The 24379-nt window shown below is 53.2% G+C and overlaps 1 protein-coding gene across 4 annotated transcripts in view; it reads left to right on the forward strand.

Moving 5' to 3' along the window:
• CCDC88C (coiled-coil and HOOK domain protein 88C) overlaps positions 1 to 24379 on the forward strand; it is a 131243-nt gene that overhangs the window by 65760 nt on the left and 41104 nt on the right. For all 4 annotated transcript variants that reach the window (XM_086708997.1, XM_086708998.1, XM_086709000.1 and 1 more), the window contains 9 exons: positions 2235 to 2293; positions 3392 to 3475; positions 6040 to 6180; positions 6441 to 6625; positions 7359 to 7440; positions 7813 to 7971; positions 17426 to 17572; positions 18242 to 18386; positions 21486 to 21670. In XM_086708997.1, the coding sequence (XP_086565123.1) occupies positions 2235 to 2293; positions 3392 to 3475; positions 6040 to 6180; positions 6441 to 6625; positions 7359 to 7440; positions 7813 to 7971; positions 17426 to 17572; positions 18242 to 18386; positions 21486 to 21670 (1187 nt within the window). The remainder of the gene's footprint in view (positions 1 to 2234; positions 2294 to 3391; positions 3476 to 6039; positions 6181 to 6440; positions 6626 to 7358; positions 7441 to 7812; positions 7972 to 17425; positions 17573 to 18241; positions 18387 to 21485; positions 21671 to 24379) is intronic.

Genomic DNA, 24379 nt, shown 5'->3' on the forward strand with positions numbered 1-24379 from the left:
GGTGTGAGTGAGTGAATGAATGAATGACTCATAGTTGTCAAGGTGTGTAAGTGCTGGGTGCTGAGGGAACAGAACCCTTTGTTGTTTGAATAGCCACAGAATGTAGTTTTGAGGCCTTGGTGTGTGTGTACATAGGGTTTCTGGTCTTTTCCTTGCAGTCACTGGCTTGTGCTCCTGCTACTGGCAGTGGGCGTGTTCAGTGCTTGTTCCCACGTTTAGTTTGCTCATCTGTTGCGAGCCAGGAAGATGGATCATTGGGGCTGTTTAAATTATTCTAGTGTACGATATAATGAGGGCCTTTGGGGCCTTCGCTGTGAACACAGTATGTAAAGATTCTCCGTGTGAACTCTGACTTCCATCCGGGCTAACAGGAGACCTTGCGAATGCTTTCCTCCTGTGTGTCCCTTCCGGTTATATGCCGGGCTCATGGCCCATGACAGGTGGTGAATCACTGGCAATGGCTGGGAGGGGTCTGTACCTGTTCTATCCACCAAAGGTGTATGAGGGCCACTGGCTGGGTGTCTGGGGACAGAGGTGAGGGTGGTCACCTGGGCTGGATGCAGCACTGTGGCCAGGGAAAGATTTTGGTGAGACTGATGGTAGGCTTTTAATATTCAGGTGGGCATTTCCTTGTAATCGACACTAAAATTGTGATTGATCATCAGTTCAGCTTTAACAGAGAAGTGAGTCATTGTGGCCATCTATTTATTTATGTCTATGGATTAGATAGACTCTTGGGACAAGTAAAAGGCCTCTAGTAAAAAAAAAAAAAAAAAAAAAAAAAAGTATGAAAGTCTGAAAATGTTCCCATTTCAAACACTGATGAAGTTGTGCACCTTACTAGCAAAGAGAAGGGCCTTAGCCCAGTACAGTGATGTTCAGTGCCATCAAAGCTAAGTGTGTTAAGACTGTGGAATCTGAGTGCTCGGAAGGGTCCCTGTGGTCCAGCTCGCCAGCCCCTCCTGCCCACCTTCAGGCTGGAAGGTAGGAAGGGGTGTTCGGTTTTGGCTGAACAAATGTCCAGCCCCCACATCTGAGACTCCACCACGATGTCAGGGAAAAGCTATTTTGAGACACTTTTCCGTTGAGAAATATTAGGACAAGATCGCACGTCACTCCACACCCACCTTACACCCAGGGACCTGGAATGAACCACACTAGTTCCTGGGACCCAGGTTTGGTTTGTTTATCCTAGCAGGTGTTGGGGATACCTGGGGCCATTTTTGCACAGGGTGAGCTTATGCTGGTAAGTCTGTCAAGAAAACCAGGCTATATGTGGCATGTCCCTTTTCCCCCAAACAGAAGAGGATATAATGAGAAAGGGAGAATCCTGTGGAATTTTTCAGCTGATGGAGGGCACCTGTTGGGATGAGCACTGGGTGTTGTATGGAAACCAATTTGACAATAAATTTCATAAAAAAATGAGATCGAGCCCCGCGTCAGGCTCCATACTGACAGCATCATAGCTGTTTGGGATTCTCTCCCTCCCCCCCCCCAAAATAAACTTTAAAGAAATTTTTTTTAAATGAAAGATGTAAGTATGTGCATAAAGAATTAGCCACTAAGATGTTCTCTATCACATTATTTAGATTAGAGTATCAAAAACTTGAACCTCTCCAAGAAGATTGGTTGAATAAGTTTGTGGTCTTTGTACAAAGTAAAGATGAGACCATCAAAAATGCCGCATGTATGTTAGGAATTTGCTTTCGAGTATTCTAGTCGAATGTGTGTGTGGGGGGGGGGGACCGAACCGATGCATAAACAGTCCATAATGTGAAGCCAGGCTGTGAGTGTGGCGGTTTGTTTCTCTGGCTCCTGGACGTTCTTTGCATCGTGGAAAAGTAAAGTTGCATACGGCCGTGTTTTGGAGGACTCCGTATTTCCCGTGGGGATTACTCTCTCCCATTCTACTTTGCTTCCCACACACTGAAAAGAGCTGCTGGTTCTGAAGTTCCTTCGTTATCATGAGAGGATATTTATGCTATCTGAATGGAAAAGGGCCACAAATAGTCATATATGGAATTCTCATTTGGTTCAGAAAAATAAACCCATACATAGAAAACAGATGGACTGTGCACACCTACATGGATATCGCTGGGTTGAAAGAGTACTTTTTCTCTAGCTTTCTAGCTTGATCCCCTCCACCCCCGCCTCCCCTACAGCACATGCAGATCAGTGGTGAAATTTTATGAACAGTTGAGCTTAGTTACATTTATCTTGCTCTTTTGGTTTAGGGAAGAGCATGGAAGAAATAAAGAAGGTGCTGCTGCTGGTCCTGGGCTGTGCCGTCCAGGTAGGGATCCGGGCATGCAGTGGGGAGGGCCTGCTCTTAGCCATCTTGTGTTTGGAGTTGTGCGGATCAAACGCCCCCTGAATTGAGGTGGGAGTGAAACCATTGGTTGCCTGAGAGACAGTGGCCACCATCTTGGATGGCACTGATTTCTCACACAGAGCACCCTGTGCAAGAGAGCAGGTGGGGATCCCATGGACCAAGACGCCATGAGTAGACTGCCCCGTATGGGAACATCTAGAACAAGATCAGTAGACTGCAGCCTGGGGGCCAAATTGACCTGCCACCTATTTTTTTTTTTTTTTCAACATTTATTTATTTTTGGGACAGAGAGAGGCAGAGCATGAACGGGGGAGGGGCAGAGAGAGAGGGAGACACAGAATCGGAAACAGGCTCCAGGCTCCGAGCCATCAGCCCAGAGTCTGACGCGGGGCTCGAACTCCCGGACTGCGAGATCGTGACCTGGCTGAAGTCGGATGCTTAACCGACTGCGCCACCCAGGCGCCCCAACCTGCCACCTATTTTTGTAAATGAAGTTTTATGGGAACACGGCCATGCTGATTCCTTTACATATTATCTGTGGGGCGTGGCCCACTGGGTCTGAGAATTTTTTTTTTTTTTTTTTTTTAAACCATCTGGCCTTTTACCAATGAAGTTTGCCAGCCCCTGGCCTAGACCAGGTGTTCTTGTTCTTTACCGGTTTAGGAATCATCTGGAGAGATTGTCCAAAGTGCACATTTCAGGGGCTCCTGGGTGGCTCAGTGGTTTAAGCATTTGACTCTTGATATCAGCTCAGGTCTTGATCTCAGGGTTCTGAGTCCAAACCCCACACTGGACATGAAACCTACTTAAAATAATAAAGTGCAGATTTCAGTGTTTTCAGCCTGGGATGTGCTTTTTAAAAATCTGCTATAGGTCTGATCTAGGTAGTCAGAGCAACTTCTAGAGAAACCTCAGTGTAAGGGCTGGTAAGGGGACAAGAGCATTCTCGGGTATAAAGGAGAAAGCCAGGGCTTGGGTGGATAGTTTGTACTTCTGTAGCGTGGTGGCCCCAGGTTGCCCTCACAGAATCCTTCCATTAACACCTGTAACCCTCCACAGTGTGAGAGGAAAGAGGAATTTATTGAAAGAATCAAACAGCTGGACATTGAGACCCAAGCCGGGATCGTGGCCCATATACAGGAGGTAGGTGTGTGGCTTCGTGGGGTGTGGCTGTGGACCGCTGCTCCTGTGGTGGCCAGGAGATGGGCAGTCTCCACCGGTGAAAAGTTTGAAGAATATGTCACCCATCAATGTTCTTGCTGATCTTAGGTTTCAGACACCACAGACAAATGTATTCTATTTGGAAAGGTAACCATCAGCGAGCTAAAATAAAATGGGGTAAAAATAAAAAAAAAATTTTTTTAAGCCCTCAATCAAGTCATCTTTTGCCTCCTCTTCTTGCCTAATATGGACTCAGACTATTTTTAAGAGCTGTCAAGTGATTTAGGCTCAGAATTTGATTTACAGACCCTGAAAATGTATTCTGGCAAATGTCACCCTGTTTTGAATGGTTGATCTTTATAGAAAGAGATTCTCTGCTTTTGTCAGTAACATGGCAGAGAGACAAGCCACCACCACTTGGGAAGTTAAAAACCAGCAAGTCCCAGAGGGCTGTCTCCAGAGACCCAGCATCCGGGATGGGGTCAGGAGGGCTCTGCACTGAGAGCAGCCTCTCTGCCATTGACCTTGGTGGGAGGGGGTTTCCCTGGAAAATGAGCCTGTAGAGAGAGGCAGGTGCTCACCTGAAAATTTTCTTCCCTGATCTCCACCCCACCCTTACACCACAATTCTTCAATTACCTCAGGACTTAAGGTTCAGCCTTCAGTGTAATTGGACAGATGTATTAAATATAAAAGACATAACCAGGAGCTCGTAGGAGCAGGTATATAACTGACAGGGTCAGTGAAGGCAGAGCTCCCGCTGCTGGCACCAGGGACAGGCTGCTCCTGGGCTCCCGGGCTTCCACAGCTGCCCAGGGCACTGTCAGGGCGTTGGGGGCATGAGTTCTGAGGTGGGATTTGAAGCAGGAGACAGATGCAGTTCTTGGCCGGTAGGGGGTCCATCAGGGAAAGTCAGTAGTGTCACAGATATTCTCAACCACCTTTATCAGGGGCAGACCAGCTGTTAGCCTGAGAACCATTCTGCTTTTAATTTGAAAATTGTATTTATCTGGGGACTGGGTCCTTGAGGCCAGCAGTGTTTGTTTGTTTGTTTTTTGCCACTGACCACCTTTCCTGCTCAGACAGCAGAATATCAGAGAAAGAGAAGGTCAAATGTGGCCAAAAAGGAGTCTTGCATGCATGTCATTTGGTGGCTGGCTGTGGGGACTGGGCTTCACAATTAGTTAGGTGCTGCTTAAACGTTCAGTGTCCAGACCCCACAAGAGGCCTGCTGAGTCAGAACTAGGGGATGAGGGTTAGGGTTAGGGTGACTGATGTGCCCTGGGGTTGAGCCCCTGCTCCCCTTTTCTCCTCTGTGGGCAGACCTAGCACCCATCCAGCCTGTGCTCCCAGTTCTGAGAGTTTAAGGTACCCTGTACCATGGGATAAGGTTCTCCTGATTCCTCAGGATCAGCTGAATCTTAGCTTTTCCTTTGTCAGGAGGGGAGAGGTAAGAAAGGCCTTTTGAGAAACTAAAGGGCCCTGTCTTTTGTTTTGTTCAACTATCTTCTGTTTCTGTTTACTGCTCTGAAAAATTTAAGAACTTCTTTTGGTGCGCCTCACTGAGCGGACAGCTCTGGCTTCTTTCTGTTTTCCCTTGTTGAGGCCTGAGTACGTGAATACTTCACTTCCCAAACTGAGCTATCAGGTGCTCCAAATAGATCATCTGCCCCCTTGGTAGGTCTGGGGCCGGGGGGTGGTGAGAAGGTCAGACTGTCACAATCCATGGAGAGGCTGCTGTGTGCGGACATCGCTGTGGGTCTCCGCTCACACCTGGCGGAAAGGGAAAAACCAGATGATTTTACATGCGGAATGAGATTCAGGATTACTGAAAATTGTTTTAGATTATGAAATATCTTCCCCCGAAATAAGATTGTTATGTGCCCCACATTCTGACATAAAACTTTTATGTAACATTTGCCGTATTCACATTGGATTTGAAGTAGTAACACAGGGTCCCCCTCCTGAGGGACCCTCCTAGCCCCTGAGGCTTCCCTTTCTTGAGTTGTAAATTGACAGCTTACAACAACCATATCTGAGGACTGTTTAGGGAAATACTGTATTGTAGGAGAGCTTTCTGGCATTAAAGAATCTAGGTGCTTGGCCCGCCTGGGTGGTTTAGTCGGTTAAGCTAAGCGTGTGACTTCGGCCCAGGTCATGATCTCATGGTTCCTGAGTTTGAGCCCCATGTTGGCCTCTGTGCTGACAGCTTGGAGCCTAGAGCCTGCTTCGGATTCTGTGTTTCCCTCTCTCTCTGCCTCTCCCCTGCTCATACTCTGTCTCTCTCTCTCTCAAAAATAAACATTAAAAAAAAATCTAAGACTCCAGGTGTTCTCTGAGCCGGTGTTGAAAGCAGGAGTGTTTTGCACCAGAGTTTGGGTGAAGGGAGTTTGCACTTACTCATGAGGCCCCCTTGGTGCAGTAGATGTGTCAGTGACGGGTTGATAATGTCAGTGGGACGTGTCAGCCACGACCCCGCCGCCCGGCCTAGCGCGGGGAGGCGGATGCCCCTGCCGGCCTCTGCAGCGCCTGCCTGTGTGCCCACAGGTGACCCACAACCAGGAGAACGTGTTTGACCTGCAGTGGCTGGAACTCCCGGACGTGGCCCCGGAGGAGCTGGAGGCCCTCTCGAGGAACATGGTGTTTCACCTCAGGAGGCTCATAGATGAGCGTGACGAGTGCACGGAGGTGCGTGGCCGCACACACCTGCGGGAGAAGTCTGTAGAAACGCCGAGCTCGGGGCCCAGCCCCCATTCACGCACTCCTTGTCCCACCGAATATTCCAGCTCTTCCTACAAACTCGAGCCACCTCCCTCATGGTTTCTCCCCCACACCCGGCCTCTGCTCTTGCTTTCTCTTTGTCGATGGTTGGGCCAGGGCGCGGGGCGCACTGGTGCGACTGCTCTTCCCCCCCCCCCCCCCCCCCCCCCCCCCCCGCCCTGCCGCAGCTGATCGTGGACCTGACGCAGGAGCGGGACTACCTGCAGGCGCAGCACCCGCCTAGCCCGCTCAGGTCCTCCAGCGCCGAGTCCACCCCCAGCCCCACCAGCAGCCTCTCCAGCGAGGACAAGCAGCACCTGGCCGTGGAGCTGGCGGACACCAAGGCCAGGCTGCGCCGTGTGAGACAGGAGCTGTGAGTCCTGCAGGGGCCCCCGGGCTGGGCTGTCTTTCTGCTTTCGGGTGGTCTGTCGTGTGGTGCGGCCAACCGGAGCCCTCTGACCCGGGCCCCAGAGCCTGCTGCCCCGGGCTCGCTCGCTGTTTGAACGTGGACTAGTCCCCTCCCTGTCCGGGCCTGCACGGGGAGGGGTTCTACCAGATCTTTAGGGCTCCAACCGGCCCGGGTTACAGATGGTCTGCAGATAGCCTCTTGTCCACACTTGTCCAGTTTGGGGCAGGACTGATCACCTACTGGCATGTTTTCTTGGCTAGAGGGAGGATGCAACCCCACCCCACCCCCACGCCGCCACCCCACCCCGCCATCCGGTGAACCTGTTGTCGCCTCTTTTCCTGCAGCAGGAGAATGTCCCTGTGCCCCGTCTGGGGAGCTGCCCTCCTCCCCCTCACAGCCTGCTTGCCTGGCGGTGGGGAGTGCACCTGTGGCGGGAGCCTCCTTACCTCTCCCCCTGCCCCGCACCCTCACAGGGAAACCCAGTGTCTGGTGGGTGGAGTTTGAGAGCAGGCTTTGAAAAGTTAAAAGCAGAAGAGAATGCGAGTCAGGAACATTTTTGTAAGCCCCGTACGCACACTGCCCTCCTCCCTCCCAGAAGCCGCCGTCCCGCTCCCTGCTGTGGTCTCATGAGGTGGGGGGCCGCTCGGGGTGCTGGCTGAGGACGCTCCTCAGCTCCGTTCCTCCACATCGCCCCCAGGGAGGAGAAGACGGAGCAGCTTGTGGACACCAGGCATGAGGTGGACCAGCTGGTGCTAGAGCTTCAGAAGGCCAAGCAAGAGGTGAGCGGGAGGGCCTGTGCGTGTGTCCTGGAGGAGGTGGTGGTGGCTGAGACTCCACAGTGACTGTGGCCCAGAGGCTCAGGAAAACAGCATCAGGAGCTTCCGGCAAAGGCCTCTGTTTCTGTCTGCTCAGAGTGATGCTGCCTGACAGCCAGCTGTCCTGAGAACTGCTGTGGGGGGACGACCCTGTGTCTTCGTGACAGCCTGTGGGGGGACCCCACGCAGGGGCCTGCACACTGACCTGCCGGGCCCCCCGGACCCGGCTTCTCCTGGGATGTCCCGGAAAGGCTGCACTGCAGGGACTTGGGCCCCTCTCCCCTCCCCGGAGGGGGGGCCCTAAGCTGGCTTCCCCTGCCTTTTCCCACCCCCCAGAACATCCAGCTGGCGGCTGACGCCCGGTCTGCCCGTGCCTATCGCGACGAGCTGGACTCCCTGAGGGAGAAGGCGAACCGCGTGGAGAGGCTGGAGATGGAGCTCGTGCGCTGCAGGGAGAAGCTGCACGACGTGGACTTCTACAAGGCGCGCATGGAGGTGAGCCCACCTTCCAGAACACGTCCGCGCCGGCCGGGAAAGGGAGCTGTGAGATCTCCACGGCGAGGCTTTCCCTGCACCTCAGCCTGTCTGTGGGCCCAGGAGGCTCCCTCCCTCAGCTCCTTACCCACCTAGAGGTGTCACATGGGTGAGGGAGGGGAGGGAACGTGGTTCTGTAATGAAGAGCTCAGACTCCTTTTAGGATTTTTCCTTTTCCTGCTTCCTGCCACAGTGATGACCTTCAATTCGTGGATTTTTATTTATTTTTTCCTACTTCTTGCAGTTTCTGTGGCTAACTCTTACAGGGAATTAGTTTCTTCGTCCATAAAATAGAAATAATCATACCACTTCATGAGTTTTTCCAGATGAAGGACAAAAAATACCTGTCACTCGGGCAAGTCCCATAGGAAGTCCTCAGTCGTGGAGCCCGCTCTGATCCCGAGGTTCTGGGAGGATGCAGGGGAGGGCGTCAGGGCTAACGGGGGACTGGAAACCGAGACCCAAGTGGGGTTACCGGTGCTTCAGCTGCTCACCCTGACTGCCTCATGTCAGCCACGGGTTCCAGGACCCACTTTCCCAAGGATTTGGGGACTTTGCCCCTATCAACAATCCCAAGGTGGGGTCTGGAGGTAGTTTTAATGAGATGGTGAAATCAGGATGTCAGCCTGTACCAACCGGGCTTGTTTGGTAAGAAAGATTTCCAGTTGCCATTCAGGAGGCTTTTGAGGGGAACAGACATGGGTCTGGGGGGCATGGTATCCTTCTCCCAGCCATGCTGCTGGCAGGCCAGCTTGGGGAAGGCTGTTTGGCTGAACACCCGGACGCGCTCTGCTGCTACAGGCAGGCCCTGCCCACGGGCCACGGGAGGTGGTGGGGAAGGCTGTGGTGCCGGGCCCATTTGTTACCCAAGAAGTGTCTGTTCCCCGAGGAATGTGACGCCCTACCTCCTGCAGAGAAGGCACCTTTGGTACTGTGGCTTTGGGGTGCAAGAGGTGGGGGATGGGAGACCACCTCTGGCTTTGTCCTGGAAATGGTCCACTGGCCCCGCTGAATTTGAAAGGCATAAATCCCCAGCACAGACAGGTTCTGGGACACGGGCATATACCGAGGCCTTTTATCGCTTACTAGAAATGCCACAGTTGAGAGAATCAGGGGGGGTCCCGCACATTTCCCCAGAGTGCTGCCCCAGCAGCCCCTTCTAAACAGTGCAGGCCTTCCGCAGCCCCCAGATGGGATCACAGGCAGAGTGTGGCTCCCACATCTCACCCCAGTTCTGTCCCATGGAGCAGGTGGGCATCGGGATCCAGTCTCTGTCTCTGTGTGCACCCCTGGCCCTGTCCAGGCAGCCTCACACGGTCATCCAGACACGGTGACTTAGCGCCTGTGTGGTACCAAGGCCTGCACCAGCAGCTAGGGATCTAAACCCCAGATGATGCGTGCCCTGCATTCACAGAGCTTCCCGACTTTTAGGGTTTCTCCCAGGACCCCCCTTTTCTCAGACTTCTCAAATTTTCAAATTTCATGCCTCTGTGTAGTAACAGCAACATTTTTCATATTGATTAATTGCATAGTGAAAAGTTACTGGGAGCTTGGTAATGCCTTGAATTTTACTTTAGTTTTTATTCACCACAAGAGAAATGGTATGTGTCTGCTTGAGGTGTTTACTTTGGGTCAGGCAGGGACACGCATGGGTTTGCAGACCCTTTGCCGCCCAGGCTGGCTGATGAATTGGGCGTGGTCCATGGAGTCCAGGCCACTATTGAGAGGATGAGTCTTGCTGTGCTGGGATGCCCCTGATGACAGGGTTCAGTGGACAGGAGCACTTGGGCACTCATCCTTAGATCTCAAGTAGTCACATCAGCCTTTCTCGCTGTCTGGAGGGGGCCAAAGACTCCAGCCATGGAAGGTGCATGGCATCTTCAGAAGTGTTTTAGTGAGGGGCATGGCATGGTTTGGATTTCAGAAAGCACATTTTGGGTTGCCAGGTGGGGAACGGACCAGAAGGGGCAACAGGATGCCATGGGCTGTGGAAGTCTGCCAGCCAGATGGGCCCACCTGGGACCCATACACCCTCTTATCAGCCAGGATGGGCCCATCTCCAGCCTGGTGAGCTTCCTCCCTCTCCTGGCCACAAGGCTGCAAGCTGCTGAGTGTTACTTGAGCAACATCTGTGTGTTCTCATTCATTTCTCAAAGCAGCCCTGAGGACGAGCTAAGCTTGGGGAGGTTGGATGGGCTGCCCAGGGTCCATTCTGCTGCAGCTTCCGTGACTCCCAGTGGCATGGGCCCCAGAACGGGGACTCTGCTTTGTTCGTGGGTATGTGCTCAGCATCTGGACCAGTGTCTGGCCCATGGGTGGTGGTGGATGAGCATTTGCTGAAACAATTGTATCCGGAGTTTTTTTCTTGTTTTTTTCTTTTTTCTTTCTTTTTTTCTTTTTTTTTTAGTATTTATTTAATTTTGGGAGCGTGCAAGCAGGGAAGGGGCATAGTGATGGGGACATAGGATCTGAAGCGGGTTCTGTACTGATAGCAGTGAGCCCGATCTGGCCCTCGAACTCCCTAACCTCGAGATCATGACCTGAGCCGCAGCTGGACACTCAACCGGATGAGCCTCCCAGGTGCCCCGTATCTGGGGTTTTCTTTGATCAGCATTTATAGAGCTTGTTGCTGCTGGGCCGCAGTAGAGCCCCTGCCTTCTCCCACCCCTGTGCAGGCTTCCCCTGGCCTGCTGCCTCCCAGGGCACACTGGGGTATGTTGGAAGTTAACCTAGAATGCTGCTTAGAGACCTCAGGACAGGTTGCTTTGGGATGCGAGCCAGTAGTACTTGGGGCCTGCAGGGATTGAGGTGGGCTGCCTGTCCCCAGACTTAGGGTCCCGGGCCTGGGCCGCTCAGTCCTTCTGGTGCTTCGTGTCAAGGAGAAGCACTACCTTGATGCACGGGTGTGGTTTTTGGGCCCATGTTTGTGTTTCAGAAAACAGTGATGCCCAGCTTTGTACGTAAAACCAGATTTTCCAGGGTGTAGTGATGCACACCTCCAAGGGATTCACCCCAAGATTCTTGAATAATTTCTAAGTAATTAGAAGTACGCAGTACCATGCAGAGATGTGTCTGTGAATGGAGATTGACCTGCATGTGATAAAACCTTAGATTGGGAAAGACCCGATTACGATGTTTACACATCCAAAAACTTAACAGAGAGATGGGGGGATATGTGACAAAGCAAATATAGCAAAACACTAATTACAGAATCCTGGTGATATGTGTATGGTGTTCAGAATATTTATTTCAACGTTCTAGTAGGCTTTAAAATTTCCATAATAAAATATAGGGGGGCGGTGGAAGGTAAAAAGATAGCAGTGGATGTTAACCCTTTTGAATAAGCTCATACGTGATTAACATCAACTTAATAATAGTTTAAAATACTGAACAGCCCCATGTGTTAGATCGCCATTTCTCAAGAGGTGGTCTGTATCCACCTGTATCTGAGTCCAGCATGCCTGTTCAAAATGCAGATTCCTGGGCCCCAGAAATGTGTGTTCTGAATGCTCTCTCCCAGATGGCTTTTCAGCATTGCCAAGCGTGAGGACCACAGTCGTATGAACAGGGTACTTTCCTCCGACTGCTGGCTTTTCTCTGCAAGAGGTGGGGTTGGCAAGGCTGACGGCTAGTCTGTGGGTGGACCTTGGCCTGAGGCTGCTTGTATGGAACTCGAGCCCCTGAGCGCAGGGACTAGGTCTTAATATGACGGCGTGGCCAGGGCCTGGCACACACAAGGCACTTGGTAATCACCCCACAAGTCAGGGAAAACCCCATCACTCAGCAATAAAAAGACTTGATCTGGAGGAAAGGACGGGAAGAACCTAGAGCTTTTTTCTCTTGGAGAATGGGGTAGTGGTAGGTGTGATGGTCAGGAGGGCAGAGAGAGGAACAGGATTGACATGTTCGTGCCAGCTCACATTGTGGACACCTACCCTGTGGGGGACGCTCTTCCAGACACGGAGAGTGGCAGGCGGCCCAGGTGCCCTCCCCGAGAGCCTGTCGAGTCTCCCCGCTGAGAGACACATTAACGCCTATCATGGGAGGCAGCGTGTGCTCGTGCCTCATGGGAGGAAAAGATAAAAGGCCTTGGGGTTCAGGACAAGGGCAAAGTTAATTTTGGTTAGAAAAATATGGACCACAAATTTCCATGTTTTACCGTGAAGCTTCTGGCAGCTTTTCCCTGCCTCCCGGTGTAGTTTACGTGAGGGTTCACACTACAGGACGAGAGTGGTGTGGCCATCCCTGGGAACGGCGGGAAGCATGGGGTCGGTGCACCGGGTGGTCCTTGGCTTCTTTGCAAGCACTTGTCCCTCCTCGCTGCTGTCAGTGAGCCTTGTGGGAGGAGGACAGAGGCAGAGAGGCTGCCCGGACGTTCCTCTTGTCCTGTGATTTGGTTTTGGCTGAAATTTCCAACAGCAGAGGACAGGTGCTTCAGTGCCATGTGCATCTGTGTGGGGTGGAGGTAAGACAGGCCTTGTCCTTGCTCCTATGTGGGATTTATGGCTTCCTAGGCAGTGCTGGCCCCAAAGTAAACAGTCTGAGAGGCAGAGACCTAGCAGGGCACAGTCCTAGCTGCCACCCCCCTTGCCGGGTGTTCTGTAAAAGGGCATTGTGCACTATAGGAGCTGGTTTCCGGTGAGCTGATCCTAGCAAGCCCTGGGAGCTGACCGTACAGTGGGGGGGGGGGGGGGGGGGGGGGGGGGGGGCTGTTGGCAAGGCAATTAGGAGCTGGGTTCATGATCAGTCCACCCAGCCCCAGATGCTCCCCATCCTCCAGAGCCCATTTTCCCACCTGCCGGCACATCCCTGCCGCTGTCCAGGGCAGGTGGAAGGGGGAGTGAGGGTCTCTGCCCTCCCGGCCTTGTCTGTCGTTGCTCATGTGACCCCACAGCCTACACACAGGATGTCTTCCACGGGTATCCAAACTGGCCATTCTGCCTCTGTCTGTCCTTGTCCACATCCCTCTGCGTCCCCCAGCCTTCTGCTTCGTACTTCACCTCCTGCAGGCCCCAGGCAGTGCTTCATGTGACCCCAGGCAGTGCTCCTCACATGGTGCTGTGATGTGTGTTTTCCTGTTTCCTGCCCGCACTGGGAGTTCCTTGAAGCCCAGGTCCGTGCCTGACTGACTTCGAGCATGTTCTGTAGCTTGGCGATGGCCAAACTACAGCCCATCTAGGGGTTAGACCTGGCCCCCCCCATCCACCTTGTAAGTATAAAGTTTTACTGGAGCACAACGGCATCCGTCCGTTCGTACATTTTTCTGTGGCTGCGTTTGGTTCACCTGCAGGGTTGGATGGTTATGACAAATTTATGACCTGAAAAGCTGAAAATACTTAACTGCCTGGCCCAGAGTAGGTGCACAGTAAGGTGTTAAAGAGCAGTTATAACTGTATTTATGAAGCTTTTTCCACATGCTAGGAATGGTTAAGCTCCAACTACATCACCACGTGTAAGCCTCATGGTGGCCCACAGGGTTCAGCAGCCACTGCTAAACATGTTTTCATGGGAGAAAACTGAGGGTTGATTTACAGTGTCTGCATTTTGCCGTCAGTACCGAGGTTGCATTGAAATGTGTCTGCCTGCCTGCAGGGCCTTTGCCTTGACGGGGAAGGAGATAAAGGCGGGGGAACTCACAGAGAGACGCAGCGGTGTGGGGGGGTGGGGGTGGGAAACAGGTGCTCAGGAGGGCGTGATGGTGGCCCCTGCCTCAGACAACACCGTGAAAGGGCAGACGGAGGCCCCGCCTCCAGTGGTCCATGTGGGAATTTGGATGTCGTGTCGTGAGTGGGGAACGTTAAAATTCGGGGAACTGAGTAAGAACCTGGGACATTCATTGTCTGTTTACGCTTGGGACTTTGTGTTTCTCCATGTTTCTTAACGGCTTCTAAGGAGTGCTGATAAAATTCGGTACATAGGTAAAAACAGGGCAGACAAACCTGATGTTTGTACCGATCACCACACTCCTGGAGGCAGGTGAAGAAAGGGCAGGTGTTCTAGGGAGCTGAGCTGATGGCAGTGGGATGGGGCGAACAGGTGGAGTTTAATGAGGGGGCGATCTTGGCTGAGTGAGCAGGAGGTCCACCTGCCCGGTGTGGAGTGCCCCCGTCCCCATCATGAGGACACCTCCGGACTGACTTTCTGTTGCTCTGGGTTCCGGAGAGATGCATTGGGTGCTGCGATCTGAGTGCAGCGGGGAGGAACCGGTGGTTGGTTTGATTCCGCCTCCCCTCCCCCCCCCCCCCCGCCCCGCACCTCTGGCATTTGGTTGTTGGGGGTCAAGGAGGCCCCCTGGAAACGAGTGTTGGCCTGTTGCTTGGTGGCTGGATGCCTGGGGAGTGCTGGGCTGACCACAGGGGCATGAGGGAATGCCCCTATCTCACTGGGCCTCAGGCACCGTGCACGGAGTATTTGACAAGCATTACTGCGTCTGATCCCGTATCGGCCCTACTTGTGTGCCCGTCGCAGAAAGGAAGGATCCACAGTTGAGGGACATTCACTTGCTTCACATCCCATGGCTAATAGTGCATTGGCAGGCCTGGGAATCGGAGCCTGTCAGCCCACATTCCCGGTCACCGCTCCCGGTCAGCACGACAGATTAGCTGGGGCAGCTCTTTAGCCCCTTGGGGACCAGCCATCAGACCTGGCCCGTGACTCCCTAAATGTGGCCCCTCAGCTGTTCGCAGGGCTGGGTCAGGCTTTTAAATAGCCTCCTGGTTCAGTTGAGGTCAGATCTGCGGGGGGCAGGCTGGCTGCAGGCAGCTGCCCAGAGGGGAGGAATACAGATTCTCAGTCATCTGGGCTGAGCCCGCAGCTTGCCATAGGAGCTGGGGCACAATTCCACGCAGTTCTAGTCCCTCCCTTCTGAGGTCGTGGGGTGTCCAAGACAAGCTGATGTACTTCTGTTGCCTAATATGTGGTGGAGGTTGATAAGGCCAGAGGATTGAGATATAGTTGAATAGTAGTTAGAAATCACCCTGTTCCATACTGTGTTTCACTCCTGGATACTCTTATCCGTCCCTGCCTGTTGGAAGTCGCTGAGTCCTTGAGGGCCCACCTCACATGCCCTGACTCCCCCCGCCCATCCCACCCCACCCCTGCTGCCCACCTGTTTCAGCCAACAGTGTTATTGAACAAAGCTATGAGGCTCACAAGGGCAGAAATGGAACAGCCCTACCCTGAGGAGTTTAAGGTCTGGGGTAGGAGGGCAGGCCACATTGCCTCACAGCGTGTCCAGGGCACTCTGGGAGCCCAAGTACCTGGTTCAGCAAGCAGGACAGAGTGAATTTGCAGGCATTTCTCAGAGGGGGCAACTCAGGCTGGGTTTTGAAGGCTGATCAGGAGCTGGTTGTGAGGATGAAGGGGCAGTCTGTGCTGTGGGCACGGAGAGCCCAGTAGTGAGGTGATGGTGGAAAGTGCTGGTGGGTGCAGCTGCTGGAACTCAGGGTGTGAACAGTGGGGGCAGTGGCCAAAGAGGAAGGGCCAGCCTTCCTTTCTGCTTGACACCCCCATGTGCTCTGGCTCACATCATTATGGCTGGTCTGGGCCTCTTTCCCACGTGAGCCCCTTGAGGATGAGTTGTCAGCTGAGGGCGGTGAAGAGAACACATGTCTGGACCTCTCTGGCCAGAGCTCAAGTCCCAGCTTCGCCTCTCAGCGGCTTTGTGACTTGGGGCTCATGGCTTACTTTAAGCCTCTTCATCTGTAAAAAGGGTCTGTCCCTGCCTCCCTCTCGGGGCTGTTGGGACGAGTGAGGTAGAGGGTGTGCCCAGGGCAGGGCCAGCTGCACAGTAGACAGGGTCTCCGACAGAGAGAGGACGTCTAGGTAATCTGAGTCTTAAACCCTTCACAGCTGCCACACTTTGATCAGAACCGTGACCACTGACCGGAAGGCACGTGGTTTCCCCCTCGACCAAGAATCTTCAGTGCAGGGAAGACACACATGTAGTGGATAAGCAAGAGCTTCCCGGTTGTTAGGGGGGCAGGCCTTTGAAAACTCTGCAGACACATTCCCACATGTGTGTGTTTGCATGCACCGTGAAGGTGTTTTGGGAAACCGCCCCTCCAGAATCCTGAGTGGTGCCGGAAGGGCTCTGAGGGAAGAGAAACCAAGAAGCCCCATAACAAAGAGGGAGGAGAAATGGAGCAAATGAGCCGAATTCCGTCGTGTGTGCTGGGCTGTCTGGTGCAGGAGCAAGAGTCCCACTGCCCCTCGCCCACAAAGGGGGTCTTCGAGGGAATGGCCATCACGTTCCACACCCAGCATGTGCCTAATACACAGGGGGCCGGTAGCACTTATTTTGGGGGTTCCCATTTGTTTGTGACCTGTCTCGGAGACTCCCCATTTCCAGAAAACTGCTGAGAACTGTTGTTCTTCCAAGAGTACGTATGTGACAAGTTCAGATAGGAGCTGGGTATGGAACGAAAGCTGATCTCAACAGCTACCTCTTCCCAGGACCCTGACTACAAAGTGAATGTTGAGTCTACAGGACTAGACTCAGCCCTCGAATCTGGGACAGACTTGTCAGCCCCACCTCTTTCTTGTTAAGGAAACGGGGCTCGGGGCACCTGGGGGGCTCAGTCGGTTAAGCATCCGATTCCGAATGATTTCACCTCAGGTCATGATTTCACGGTTCATGAATTCTCTGAGCCCCACAACGGGGTCTGTGCTGACATCACAGAGCCTGCTTGGGATTCTCTCTCTCCCTCTCTCCCTCTCCCCCTCTCCCCCTCTCCCCCTCTCCCCCTCTCTCCCTCTCTCCCTCTCTCCCTCTCTCCCTCTCTCCCTCTCTCCCTCTCTCCCTCTCTCCCTCTCCCTCTCTCTCCCTCTCCCTCTCTCTCCCTCTCCCTCTCTCTCCCTCTCCCTCTCTCTCCCTCTCTCTCCCTCTCCCTCTCTCTCCCTCTCTCTCCCTTCCTCTCTGCCTCTCCCCCTCCCCCTCTCCCTCCCTCCCTCCCTCTCCCTATCCCACTTGCGCCTCTCTCCCTCCCTCCCTCCCTCTCCCTATCCCACTTGCGCCTGTGCTCATTCGCTCTCTCAAAAATAACAACTTTAAAACAAAAAGAAAGAAATGGGACTCAGCAAGGCCCCATGTCTGTCAGCAGAGTCCACTTGTCCAACCAGATGAGGTTTTAAATGGCAAACGTCTTCATACCATGGGCAGCATAGACATCGAGGAAGTGTCTACTGAGGAAGACACCAGATTCAACCATTTTCTTGATCCGGGGGCTTTTCTTTCAGTAGGGCATGCCCATTTGGCCTGGCCCAGTGAGAAAGGTGGGGGTGCTGAAAGGTGGAGACGTACCTCCCACCCCTGCACAGCGTCCTCACCCCTATGTTGTGTGTTTTCGGTCCAGAACCCTGGTTGTGAGCCAGGTGCCTTCATCTGACGGTTCTCGTGTATGTTTTTGCTGAGCAGGAGCTGAGAGAGGACAACATCATTTTAATCGAGACCAAGGCCATGCTGGAGGAGCAGCTGACTGCAGCCCGGGCCCGGGGCGATAAAGTTCACGAGCTGGAGAAAGAGAACCTGCAGCTGAAATCCAAGCTTCACGACCTGGAACTGGTATTGCCAGCTCCCGCCACTACATCCGAAACAGATTGGGGCGGTGTCCAGTTTATGCCGTGCCCTCCTTGGGGCTTTCACCCCTGGGCTCTTGCTGCCACCGCCACGGTGGCTCATGAACCATGGTGGGCAGCTTGCTAAGCTCAGCGCAACTGAGTGGGCAGCACTCGACGCCCATGACACGGGACTCGACTGCTTGTGCTCTTCCGTAGGTGTGGGTGTACGTGCATGTCTGTGGCAAGAAGGTCCTTGCTGGCCTTCATGGTGCGGGTTGAGCTGTGATTTTGTGAGTCTCTGTACAGCCTCTTCAAGGTGTGTGAGGCCTGCTCGAGGACCCCAGAACCACCTGTCGTCACATTACTTGCTTTAAAGCCCTGCATAGTGTGTCACTTTGTCAAGACAGCATTCAGTTAGAGACCTCAGGTCTCTGTTCATTACCTAGATCACTGGGGCAGGGTATCTCTTAATGGCTGTAACTCAGCTGGTCCTGTGTTGGAGAGGTTTCCTTGCAGCTGTATTTTTTGGGAAGTGAGCCAGGTGCATGGCATCCCTTCATCCTGGGGGGGGGGGGCGGGGGAACGAGGGCAGGTGCCTGGGGTTGGAGGGGTTGGAGCCTGTCCAGCGGGAGCCCCTGGCCACAGCCTCACTCCTTCGCTCTTCCTGCACCAGGACCGGGACACAGATAAGAAACGAATTGAGGAGCTGCTGGAAGAGAACATGGTCCTCGAGATAGCCCAGAAGCAGAGCATGAATGAGTCGGTGCACCTCGGCTGGGAGCTGGAGCAGCTGTCCAAAAACGCAGACCTGTCCGATGGTGGGTACTGCCTGGGGTCTTCAGCCGGCCTGCAGCAGCTTTCTCATCCAGGGAGCCGACCCCTTGGCTCAGAATCTTCCGTGTCAGTCTAGCCATTCACCCCAAGTAAATAGGGTTTCCATCAAGAGCCATTTGGAATGGTTTCATCACAGCTCTCCCCAAGGAGAACATGAGGGGTCCGGCAGCTTTGGTGTCGGGACATGAAATGCAAATTAAGCGTTGCCAGCTTTCTCGTTTCCCATATGGACAGTCCTAGGAGCTTCCAGATTACAGCACGCTGACCCCCAGAGGACATGTTAGGCCTCTCTATGGATGATTGAAAGCTCTGGATGGCAGGTGACACCCCCAGTGGTCATTAATCTCCACTAGACACGTACCCCGGGCATTATTTCCTCTGTTCATTTGCATAATTGGGCAAGATGGATGCAGTCTGTTTTCTGTCTCTCTGGGTGGGGATTGCTAAGTGGCTGCCCCTCACAGGACCCAGGCCTCTTCCTCTCCCCCCTGTGCCCAGCACCCCAGGCGAGGTGTTGGCTGGGGAATGACGGGTGGGGCAGCAGGAAGCTCCAGCGCTCTGCAAACAATAAGCCAGTTCCTTTGTTCAAAAATAGTACACGTGCACCTGATAGTGTGAGTTAATGTTTACTTAGAACTGTACAGAGTGTGGGTAGGGTATTGGGTGCGTTTGGGGGGACTTTTTCATTTCTGATAAACATCCCTAAACATAATGGAGGGGTTACTGAAAGCAGCTGGGTATTTCTTCTCTTCAAGCTCCAAACCTAAAATACGTTGATTAAATAATTAATCAGTGTAAGAAGTTAGTTCTGCCTGTGCCATGGTGTCCAGGGGCTGTGGTGGGGCCTGAGGGTTGGTGGGGGTGGTTCACATGGATTCCTGCCCTAGGAGTTCAGGTTCACCGGGGAGGACCGCTGCCCCCTGGCGAGGCAGAGAGGTGGTGCAGGCTGCCTAGGACAGTATCAGACCAAAAGGGAGTGTTTCAGTGACACCCAAGGGCGGCTGTTGGAGTCAGAAGCCTCACCGATTCACACGACTGAGTGTGTTTGTGAGCCCTTTCAGGTCCATGATGATGATTTATTCTTGGTGTTCCCAACTCCTAGTGCTTAGCGGGGAGCTCGTGGGCTTTGGTTTGAATGGTGGCATGTGAGCAGAGCCCGAAAGTGCTTGTGCATGTATGGTGTGGTGGCTTCTTGAGTCAGAGCTAGTTGGCCAGCCCAGTTTCCTTAGCTGCAAAGTGGGGGCGATGCAGCCACCTCGCAGGATTGCCTTGAGTACCCAGTGATGGGAGGCAGTGAAGCATTACACTGTACATGGCCCACAGGCACTCTGGGAAGGGCTCCTCTTTCTTCCTGTCTTGCTCTTGTGTCAAAACTCCTCCCTCCCTCCTTCCCCCCATCTCTCTCTCTCTCTCTCTCTCTCTCTCTCACACACACACACACACACACACACACACACACACACACACACACGACCTGTCTCACAACTGATTGCTGGGGGTGCTAATGAGCGAAGCACTCAGTCAAGAGTCATTGGTGGTTTTGTGATAAACTGTTGGGTCCTCATTGTCTCTGAGGGCCTGCCTTTCACTGAAGGGGAAATGAGGCTTGTAATCAATTCCTTTGTTTAATGTGTGGAACCTTCACATTTATCCTCCATGAGTACAGAGCTTCAGTTTGGGATGATGACAAAGTCTGCAGATGGATGGTGGGGGCGGTTGAATCTAACCAGTGAGAATGTATCTAATGCCGTAGAACTGTACTGAAAACGATAAAAATGGTAAATTTTATGTTCTGTATATTGCACCACAATGAAAAATGTGATATTTCCCATGAATGCTGTCCCAGTGATCACAGGTTCTGAGTCAGTGGGGTTTTAGGTCAGGTTAGTTGGATTCGTAGCGCAGTCGAGACAGCCCTCTGTGCACACGTTTTTGCACATCGAGAGCGCATGTGCTCGTGGGTGTGTTAGTGCGGGGATGGTCAGCACTGCGGACACTCCATCCACCTCCACTGCTGCATGCCTGTTGTTGCCTGTGGTCTTGAGGCCCTTCTGGTTTGTTGGGTCTGTACTGCTGTCCTTGGTGGGTGAAGAGACCTCAGAGAGGGATGTGGATGCCTTCCAGTTCTTAGGATCATGCAGGGGATCCAAACACACGTTTTTTTTTTTTTCCCAGCTTGATGTGCTTGCTATGAAAGCCTTCAGCTCTTGGTACCTCCAGGCCCTAGCGTGATGAGTAAGAAGCAGGTGGGGGAGGCCATATTAGCCATACAGTGTGATAAGGCTCCCAGAGCTGAGCATGGTTCTCACGGGACAGAAGAGGACAGGACAGCCCTGATCCTTCTCTCAGGGGCTTTCACATACATTCCTTTTTCCTTTCCAGAAAAGCCCCTTAAGTTACCTAATATTATTCACTTGCTGTGGCAGGATGGGGCCAAGAACTCCTGTCCCCTGACTCTTGGGTCTGTGCCCCCTTCTTCATTTATTTGTATCTGAGCTGTTTTAGAAGCAGAGTAGATAATCTGCCTTTTTCTGTCTTTGGCTCACATTTTCATCTCACGTAGAATTTTAAAGCAATTTATATGTACCATCTCATTTTTTCCCAGTACAATTGTGAAATTACAAAATCTCTGTCAAAAGAATGGCAAGTACCTGGCATACATCCCCACACAGTTCCTGACCACTTGTGGCAGACATAACTAGTCAATTATCATGTTCCTCCTGCTGAACCTCCCAGAACTGGCCCAGAAATGTCACCTATTTGCCATCTCTGTTGGTCTGTACAGTCCTTGAGTGCACAGTCAAGTTAGCAGCTTGGTAAAAACAGTTCCCAGCACTTAGTCTGTGACTTTTACATTGGCCCCTCCTCTATGAGCTGCTTTCTTCTTAAGCTCCTGGTTGCTCCCCCAGACCCCAGCTGAGCTGGCAGAGGGACTGGAACAACCGGAGAAGGTCTCTAGCGTGCTGACCATAGCAGCACCGCATGGACTGGGGGTGAGGCACCCAGCTGATCCCGGGGTGGGGAAGAGAGTGGAAGCAGAGTCTCTCCTGGAACCTGGGCTGTGACCCGACTTTGTGTTTCAGCCTCCCGGAAGTCATTTGTGTTTGAGCTGAACGAATGTGCCTCCAGCCGCATCCTGAAGCTAGAGAAGGAGAACCAGAGCCTCCAGAGCACCATCCAGGGGCTGCGGGATGCATCCCTGGCGCTGGAGGAGAGCAGCCTGAAGTGCGGAGAGCTGGAGAAGGAGAACCACCAGCTCAGCAAGAAGGTAACCCCAGCCGGGGGTGGGCGACCTCCTCCCCCAGCCCTTGTCTATAATGTGCAGCCAGGCAGAGCGTTCAGGTGTTGGTGAGTGTGCACAGCTGGGAAAAATGCAGAATCCACTGCAGGCACAGTTCATTATAATAGAGGGATAAGCGTGTCCTTGACCAGAGGCAGCATGGCTTGTCCCTGCACCACAAATGCAAATGTGGCCCCAGTGTGACTAGACCTCTGTGTGCCTTGTCTTCATCTGCGAAATGGGGTTAATGGGGGTTGTAAGGATTTTATGGGTTATTGTAAGTAGAGTCGGGCACATACATAGTAAGTGCTCTATGAAAAGAACGCACTGTTAAAAAGCATAGGACGGGGCACGGGAAGAGGAATCGGTGATGTCAGACATGCCTGCGTGCGTGTGTGTATAGGACACTGATGGACTATTTTAGGGCATTGCTGGTGGTAACACAAGGTCAGAGCACACCTCTTTCTCTTGGTTTATAGGGTGAGGAAGAAGAGATGGCCAAATTGCATTTGCCTTTCAGGACAACTGCTGGGTCTTTGATTTAGCACTGTAGAGCCCAAACCTCTGGGAGGACAGACAGAGGCTCCCAAACCGTCTTTGTTTTCCAGTTACAAGGACCCCTGTTCGCACAGGGGATGCAGATCGGGTCCACGAAAGGGCGGTTGAGAGCCAGGGATTGCCTGCATGTGTTGGTCACAGGACCTCAGTAGACGTCACCCACACTACAGACAGCGCACCTGCGTCGTGGGCTATCCACGCACCAGCTGCCAGATTGCAGCTGAGGGAGAGGACAAGAGTGCTCTTGCCCGCTGACCACCATGCAGGGCCGATGCTTCTGGGTATCTGGGTGTCTGTCCCGACCTGCCCACTGTCTGGCCAGTGTCATTGACTGAGGTTGCACCGGCAGGGGGAGGAGCTTGGGCTGCAGACAAGAGACTGGGGTCCACTGGTGCTGGCCCTGCCTGCACTTCCTCTCTGGGGGAGGCTTGGGGCATCCCCTCCTTCTATGAAATGGTCTCTCCCATCCCCTCCTGGGACTTCCCAGGCTCGGTTGCTCACCCTTCTGGTCTCTTTGAAGCATTGTGTGCTCCGCAGCGTGGTAGGTGCCAAAGTCTGTCATCTCTCATAGGACAATGGAAAACACACTCTCTTGTGCTCTGTGTCTTAATGCAGAGCAGCGTGTGGAGGGCGACTAGACGGTTTGGGTGTTTAGATTCACATGGGCCTAGCACAGGAAATGTCTTTATAAATGGCAGTCTGACCTCAGCCAAGATTAAAAAAAAAAAAAAAAATTTTTTTTTTGACCTTTTGAGAAATGAGAACCTTCAACTCCACAGGTCCTCACGGGTCTGCCGTAGAAAGCTGTGCTGAAATCTTGCTGGCCCAGCTCCCAGCCAGCCTCAGAGGTTTTCCCTCCCCTTGGGGTCCACCCTGGTCCCTCCTCTGCACAGACAGGACCGGCAGTGGGTGCTGCCTGCCCAGCATTATTTCTGAGCCCCCGTCTCTCAGTCCCACCTCCTGCTTCCTCTCTGGATCGTTTTTCCGGGGGGATAGCAGCCCTCCCTGCCACAGCCTATGGGAGCATATCTTGGCACAGCATCCCTGGTAAAAGGGAGGTGCCACTGTTCCCAGACTGGAGCCATCCTGTGTTCGGAGCCAGGAGCCCTGGGGAGGGAGTCCTTCTGCCCACTGGAGCACCTCTTCTCCCTGTCCTCAGCCTGCCTGGGGTCTAGCTGGATCTGTTCTGACCCAGCGTGGGTAGTTACGTTCTCTCCGCACCATCCAGCTTGGTACAGAACACCGGAGGGAGCCCGTCAGCTCCTCTGGAATTGCCTTTTCCCAGCCTTGGTCACCTCACTCTGCGCTTCTCTCCATGGAGTGTGTCTCAGTCACCAGCTGGCATTTCTTGGTCAATAGGTGAACCACCAACCCAGCTGAGCCCCACAGGGGACACATCCCCAACAGTGACTCCTGGAACGAGGGAGGGCACCGCGTTGGGACGAGTCCAGACAGCACAGCTACCCTGGGAGGTGTCTACAAAGGAGGGTTAAGGGCCAACCAGGACACAGTGACCTGGAGGCCCCTCCCGCCCCCTGCCGTGCTAGCCCGGCTCTCCCATCATCCTGCACGTAGCCCAGGCTGCAAGCTTGCTTAGGTTCGGGATGTCTGTGGGAACCATCGTTCCCCAAAGTTAATATCTTCCTTCTAATTAATGAAATTTTCGTGGGACTTAGAGAAACCGCCTCGCCCTCGTGACTATAACTGTGTCAGTACCTTGCAAGTTGAACGCCTTGAGCTAAGAAGTAAAGAATCCTTAGTTTCAGAGACAGGAAGGCAACCCGTTGAGGGTGTGTACAGATCCGGAGCTGAGGGGAAGGCCCCTGGCACCCACATACTCTGGGAGTCCATAACCTGAGCCAGGTACTTGAGGAAGGATGGGAAGCCCTCTTAGGGCTGACAGGCCTACGGCCAGCTCACATCTCAGCCCCGCGAGCTCCCCCAGGGCCACTGCGGTCCGTCGGGGATGGGTAAGAATAGGGGCTCCAATTCCATGGCAGAAAGAACCAGAAAGGGAGAAAGATGGCAGTGGGCATCCAGCAGTGATAGGTGGGTTGTGGGGACATCGTGTCTTCAGACTAGAAGCAAGAACAATCAGAAATGCAGAGGCTGGAAGAACATTCCTTTCTCCAGGAGAGA

The sequence above is a fragment of the Puma concolor genome, chromosome B3 (assembly GCF_028749965.1).
Source record: "Puma concolor isolate L17-30 chromosome B3, mPumCon1.1.hap2, whole genome shotgun sequence".
In the NCBI taxonomy this organism is placed as follows: domain Eukaryota; kingdom Metazoa; phylum Chordata; class Mammalia; order Carnivora; family Felidae; genus Puma; species Puma concolor.